Below are 7,392 nucleotides of genomic sequence, written 5' to 3'. Positions count from 1 at the left end.
ATCTAAACATATTATCTATTACTGTAACTTTGAGAAAATCACTTAATTTGCATCAGCCTCCATGCCTTTATCTCTGAGGATAGTAATACCTATCTTGCATGGGGCTTGAGATCAAATAAGTTAAAACACGAGCAGAGTGTCTAGCAATTAAAGTTGCTCAGTAAATAGCTCTTAATATTACCAATGGTCTCTGATGTGGGAAAACTATTACATAATAAAAAGATCCTTAATCGGGTATCTTTAAAATCAGGCTGAATGCAAAGAACTTCAGATTTTATGTCCTCCTTTTTTTTATTTTTACCCAGAGAATAATGCAATTCAGAAAACAGAGGGAGAGGTTAATTTCTACTTCAACTGAAAAGTCATCATTATAAGATTTTTTTCATCATGTGCTATAGTACATTAAATATAAACATAACATTTTTTTTTACCTCTCTATTGAAAGGTAGAATGTGGTGTCCCACTTCTTGAATATGGGCTGAAACAGTGGCTTATTCAATCAACAGAATGCAAGAGAAAAGGTGTTCTTGCACTTGTGAGGTTAAGTCATAGGAAGCCTTACAGATTCCAGCCAAGTCTCATGAGATGTTTATTTTGGGTGAAGCCACTCACTATGTAAGAGTTCAACTACTTTGAGATATCCAGGTTGCTAAGACTCCAAAACTACACCGAGAAATTTCATGGAGAAAGACAGAGACAGAGAGAAAACCAGCCCCAGATTTTTCAGCCTGTGCAGCCCAACTCAAGTCCCCGATTTGTGAATGAAGATGCCATCTTGGTTGGACATTTCAGCACCAAAAGATGTGACTCAAAGAAAACTTAGCCAGAACAAAGGCCCCAGACATATGACACCAGTCAAGTTGTCTAATCTATCTCCAATCATTCAAACCACCACAGCTGAGGCCCATGATGGAGCAGAGATGAGCCATCCCCAGTATTCTTTATCTTTATTCTTAGCTCACAAAGTCCTGACCATAACAACATGGTTTCTATTGTATCTACCACTGCGTTTTGGACTGGTTTGTTATACTGCAATAGGTATCTGGAATATATGTCTTGATCATTTCTTACAGTTCTAAAGCCACGGAACTCCTTTTACCCATATTCAGGGAGAATGCTATCTCTTGCTTATTTTCAGTCTCCCTTTGAGTCTTAGAATCTGTTCAGAAGCTTCCTTGGACAGAGTCAGTAAAAGAAAACTCTTGATTACACAACTCCATTATTACAACCAGGATAAAAGAACAGCCAAATCTGCTCACACACACCCCATTTTTTCACCACATCATAAACAATGGATTGGCCAAATTTTTAAGTGCTTTGACTCTGATTGAAAGTAAGCAGCTTTCCATCTTCAACCTCTTCCCCTCCCACTCAACTTAGAGTGATGCTCTAGTCAACCTCCGGACTTCCTGATGCGCCTCCCATCTCTGAAATGAGAAGTGAAGAAAAAACATCTTCAGAAGACTTCTGATATCAAGACAAGGGATAGAACAAAGGCCAAAGCAGCAATATTGCCATCCAGAGGAAAAACTACTGAACCTACACTGCAATACTCAGAAGGAAAGTCAAGACATGAGAGAACTAAGTGTAAAGCACAGCTATATTGGTGGCTTCTATTTAAATAATCAAGGTCAATAAGTAGGTCTCTGGGATGATGATCCCTATACCCTGTTACTTGCACCAGAATTGGGACATAACCAGGAACAAATAGTTCAGGAAGCTAGAGTCATTGACACTGAGAGCCAACTACAGGGAACACCAAACATCCGGGGCTATTAGTTCATGTGCTTCTGTACCTAAATTTGGAAAGACTGTAAGACTTTCTGAATCTTCAGGTAACTTGCATACTATTCTAATCATAAGAAATCATGCTCCCTCTTAAGCTAAACCATACAACTTCAGAATCAGGTGTTACTTCTTATTGGTACCACTGTCCACTAAGCAAAGACAGAAATACAGAAGTAATCCTGACCCCTGCCTTTCCCTCATATATTCCCCCTCCCCACTTTTCCATCTTTCCCATATATTACTAGGTTTAATCAGTTCTGCTGCCTAGAGATCTGTTAAAGTCCTTCATTTTAATCATATTCCTCTGCCCTGATTCAGATCCTTGTCATCACTAGCCTAGGCTGCCCTCTATTTCTGACCCTCCCATCTGAGCTGTTGCCCTTCATATTCATCCTCAACACTACTATCAATATTATTTCTAAATTGCAAATTTGACCATCAACTGTCTAAAGACTTCAACATCTTTCCATTGCACTAATGATAAAGTCCAACTTCTAAACATGTCATAAAGGTCTCCATTTTTTGGCTTTGCTCTGCCAATTTAACTAATGTCTTTTTTTAGTAATTAAAATCTACTATCCTTGTTGTTTTACGAGTGTTAGCAGTTGCTGTTCTCACTTTTGAAAATATTTCCCCCTTTCATTCACTTAGAAAACTCCTATTCATCCTTTCAAACCCAAATGCAGTGAAACCGATTTTCTCTCTCACTCAAATCACTTTCTCCTCAAAACTGTAACTTTACCTCTGTGTAGCTCAATTGTTTATTATACTCTAATGACAACAGATTCTTAAATATACTCTTCTTTGTATCTTAATATCCGATAATATGACTGACATTTAACAAACGCTAAACATACTTGACACTTGAATTGATTGAATTGAATTAAACTGAATCAATCACTCTCAAGAACACTAACGATTGTTAGGGTTTCCTGCATCAAGAGTACAAATCACGCTGAATTTTCATAATACTGCTAGTTTTGATTGAGGCACAGCAAACAAGTTTACAACAGATTTCCCCTGTGAAAAGAATAACTTCAGTAAAAGATAACATATACACTCAGAAGTCCATAAAGGAGGCAGGGCAGTCTAGGGGATTCTGTTCTCATCCAAAGTCTTGCTGAGATTTGATTCAGAGGGGAAAGATTGATTTTTCTAGCTTAAGTTAAACGAGGCATGGAACAAATGTCAAAAGCAGGACATGGACTTAGATTCTTCACTGTCACACCAGTAAAGTTACCATCCTTCCATCTCCTTGAGAACAAACAAGAAAGCCTGCTGTGGACCATGAACAAAACAACAACTGTGAATTTACACAACTCCTTAAACTTCTAAGCTGTGTACTGAGAGTGAATTAGAGGTCTCCTCCAGATAGCATTGCAAATGAGCGTTATTTTATTTTCACCAAGCCTTTCAGGTGATACATGCGACAAAATCAGCAAAGTCAGTACTCACTGTGGCAGACAAAGTAACTATTATGTATCTGTCCTAAAAGTTCCTGTGATGTTCTGGCTAGTTTTGCTTAAGTACTATTTATAATATTTATGAGAAAGGAGGACAAAAATGAACCTGATGCTTTTGTGGAGAAGGAATTCCCTGGCTGAGCAGAAAAGCCTGCCAAAGTTTTGGTGTTTCTTGTTTGTTTGAAACAAGACTGAAGGACCATATAATGCAAGATGAAGCCATTAACAGTTAAAAGGGAGAGGACACACTAAAGAGAGTCAGCCAGGGCCCTGGTAAATTATCAAAAATTGTGGGCTTTCTTAGTGAGAGTCTAGGATTTGAGAAATTCATGAGGAGAAAAGGCGGAGGTCCCTGGGCACCTGAAAATGAGAATTGCTGCATTGAACTAGGCTGACTTTGGCATGGCATTTTGAAGAAGGCAGTCATATGGAATGTAACGAATAAATAGAGCATATCAGAGCCTGAAAACCTGAGAATAGGCTCATGTGGGTGAAACGAGGTGAAGCACGGTGCTTGGTACACTATAAACCCTCAGTAACATTGGCTGGTTTTGAATGAAATGAAACCTAACCTGAATCCAGTCCCTACTCGGTAACAGCGGGGAAGATAATGGGTGCCTAGGCAACGTCTAGCAAGTTCTGGGCTAGAGGCGGCTCCCAACTGTTGCGTCACCAGGGGCCACAGAACTGAGTCGGGAAGGGAGAAGGGAGGAATCTGTGCGGAGGGTCATCCGACTGAGTCGGAACCGGACACTCTGGCAGGAAGTAGAAAGCGAAGAAAACGAAACGACCATTGGTGAATTTCAACACCACGTCGTGAATTTCAGATAATTTTCCACTTGTTTATTAAGATGGAAAACTCGGATTCCAACGATGAAGGAGATGGAGTTTCGGCCCAACACATAAGTCAAACGGACCGATTGGTTCGGGAAGAAGATTTCTCCAGGTTCGTAAATAATCTGAGTGAAGAAGATTACGAACTTATGAGAGACAACAATCTTCTAGGCATTCCAGGTGAAAGTACGGAAGAAGAGTTGCTGAGAAGACTTCAGCTAATTAAAGAAAACGCACCACAAGACTCAGATGAAAATACAGGTATATTCTGCTTTTGGAGAGAATAGGATGGGATGAATAAGGAACTTCATAATAGGAAATAGTAACTTCATAATAGGAAATAGTAAATTATACAGAAGTGACTTACATTCATTTGGTAAGTAACTTCTCATAAAAAGAACTGGCATTTACTTGATTTTTGGTGAGCATGTCAAGGTCTGTTTGTTTGTTTTCCTGATTCACATTTGGGTTGTTTTAATTGGGAAACAGTGCAAAGTAGCCTATTTGTATTTTTCTTGGTTTTCTACATCAACTGAAAGTCCCTCCTACTTCCTGAATTATTTTTTCTACATAGACATGTAAAAAAAGCAAACAGAAATATTCTCCACTGGGGACAATTGTTCTCTCTTCAACACCTGGGGACATTTGACAATGGCTAGAGATATTTTTGGTTGTCACAGGGGAGGCATGGGTGTTACTAGCATCTAGTGGGCAGAGGCCAGGGATGCTGCCAAATATCCCACAATGCACAGGATAGCTCCCCAAAACAAAGAATTGTCCAGCACCAAAATGTCAATAGTGCTAAGGCTGAGAAACCCTGCTCGGACCTCAGGTCTGGTGCCTTCCCTTCCAGTGTGAAGTAGAGGATGTTGCTGTCTAATGAAGAGGATACTATAATACTTTGCCTCTTGAATATGGTCTTATATGTACCATGCTAGGTTCAGTCTATTCATTTGATCTGACCTTCAATTTAATGTCAATTAAAAATCTTGGTAACTTTAAGAAGTATTCAAAATGCAAACACTTTTAAACCTATAAAACTTGTTTATGTTTGGGCAATAACCTTATATTTTAAAACAGCTTATCTATTATCAAAAGCACATAAGTGAAGAGCCTAGAAGTAGTCATGTTGGAGACTAATGAAAATTAGACAATAATGTAAATTGAACTAAAATACTAGCATTGTACCTTAACTGGTGTTTACCTTATTTAATTGCATTAGTGTTTTGACAGTGGACTGAAAAAAAAGTCTCTTGACATTCCCCTGACAGTGGTACACAGGGCTGTGTATATGATGAAATACTGAAAAATAGACTTCCTCCGGATTCCCTTTTTAAAAAATTCTCTAAGTTTATCTAGGATTAGCTCACTCTTTTTGGATGGAATCGAAACTTTTCTACCTTTACTTATAAATCTACACAGTGCAGTTTATAAAATATTAACTCTATAAATGTGAAATCAGTTTAAAACACCTGAGTATTTAAGTTCTCATTTTTTGTTTGTTTTTGAAACAAAGTTTCAGAGTGCTATTTTATGATGGTTCTAATTTTGGTAGTTCTTTTATGCACCCTCCCCATTTTTTTTTTTTTTTTTTTTTGTTAACAGACAGAGGAGACTCTTCAGATGACGTGTCTAGTGGTGACTCTATAATAGACTGGCTTAACTGTTCTGGACAAACTGAAAATATGACAAGTGGACAAAGAGAAAACCAATCTTGGAGAGAAGAGAGCCAAATTAATCCTAAAAGTGATCAGTTCATATTCAGTTTAGAAATAAATGCTAACCTTGATAATGGGAGTCCAAATCCAGAGAATGAATATGTAGCGTCTGCAAGACTTCCCAGAAGAGAAAATATGGAAGACAGCCAAAGGCAAGTGGAAAGTCCACAATCTGAATCAATATTTACAAGACCATCTATGTCTGAACAAGATACAACTGAAACATTAATGGAATTCCCACCTACCACAAGTCAGAGAAGAGCAAGAAGTAGGAGCCCAGAGTATCGGAGAACCAGAGCAAGAATTGAAAGTTGGTCGCCTCCACGTTCACTTAGGGAAATTGTACAAAGACTTAATCATAGTATACCCTCTCAGAATTTTGAGCAGCCTCTGCTAAGTGAGAATGCGAGATTTTCTAGAACTGAGCACCAAGAAATATTGACACAGCAAATGACTGGATTTGAGTTGCAAAATAGCGGTCTTATTGAAACTTCTAGAACAAGGAATGCTGTTCATGGAGAAAATTCTCCAGATACAACCAGCAGTGGTGAATCTTGTGGAATGAGGGAAATATATCCAACCATACCCTTCAATCTTGAAGTAGGACAAGTTCATTCTGGAGCACATTCTCAGAGAGACAGCAGAGCTAGTAGAACTCAGTTAACATCTGAGACACCAAACAACACTGTCACTTCTGAAAGTGAACGAGGACTGAGGCATATGTATTCACATTCTGAGCAGGCAGGTGTGAGAGCTTATGTCAATACCATTAGAAATCCCGTTTGCAGAATGTTAAATACTAGCTTAAATGATACAACATCTGTTCCAATTCAGAGCACGTTAAGGCAGACAATGACAGAATTTAGTAGCTCAAATAACGTTATGGACAGTGACAGTAATTTAGAGCATAGTGTCTCACCTCCAAGTCAAAACATGGAATGGCTAGAGTCACCTAATGGTAGTAGTAGTGGTACATTTGGTTCTGATTCAAATGCTAGCTATGATACCCATTCAAGTTCCACACTGAGTTGTCATTCAAGCCCCAATTGTATGTCTAGTTCCAGTTCTAGTCCTATTTGTGGTTCCAGCTCAAGTGATGAAAATTCAGGAATTAGATCACTGATGTTTGAAGGCAGTGAAGAAACAAACTTAGCATCAGACTTATCATCAGAGACCAGCCAAGGGGGTAGACAAATTAGCCTAATAATATCTGATGAAAGTGACTCTGGGTCCTCCCATAATCTGCAAACTACAGGACTCACCAAAGCACAGATTGACAGCTTGGCTGTAAGATCTTTTGGTGAAAATGATGCACTAAAAGCCTGCAGCATTTGCCTTACAGAGTACACAGAAAACAGCAAGCTTCGCATACTACCTTGCTCCCATGAATACCACATTCACTGCATTGATCGCTGGCTGTCTGAGAACTCTACGTGTCCGATTTGTCGTAGGCAAGTAGTGGATTCCAATGAGAGTGAAAATCCTGATTGAGATCTGAATTCTCAGCTATATAAAGTGTTATAGGGCTTCCCTGGTGGTGCAGGGCTTGAGAGTCAACCTGCCGACGCAGGGGACTGACAATAAAAATT

The 7,392-nt window shown here is 38.9% G+C and overlaps 1 protein-coding gene across 1 annotated transcript; it reads left to right on the top strand.

The window, feature by feature from the left end:
* Window positions 1-3,115: 3,115 nt before the first annotated feature.
* LOC308609726 (E3 ubiquitin-protein ligase RLIM-like) lies at window positions 3,116-7,392 on the top strand. Its single transcript, XM_081223436.1, has 2 exons — window positions 3,116-4,346; window positions 5,691-7,392. Exons 1-2 carry the CDS (start codon window positions 4,103-4,105, stop codon window positions 7,292-7,294), a joined length of 1,848 nt encoding a protein of 615 aa, XP_081079562.1. The 5' UTR covers window positions 3,116-4,102; the 3' UTR covers window positions 7,295-7,392.

This window comes from Mesoplodon bidens, assembly GCF_964165515.1.
Source record: "Mesoplodon bidens genome assembly, chromosome: Y".
Classification (NCBI taxonomy): Eukaryota; Metazoa; Chordata; class Mammalia; order Artiodactyla; family Ziphiidae; genus Mesoplodon; species Mesoplodon bidens.
This window is presented reverse-complemented; position numbering and strand designations above follow the sequence as displayed.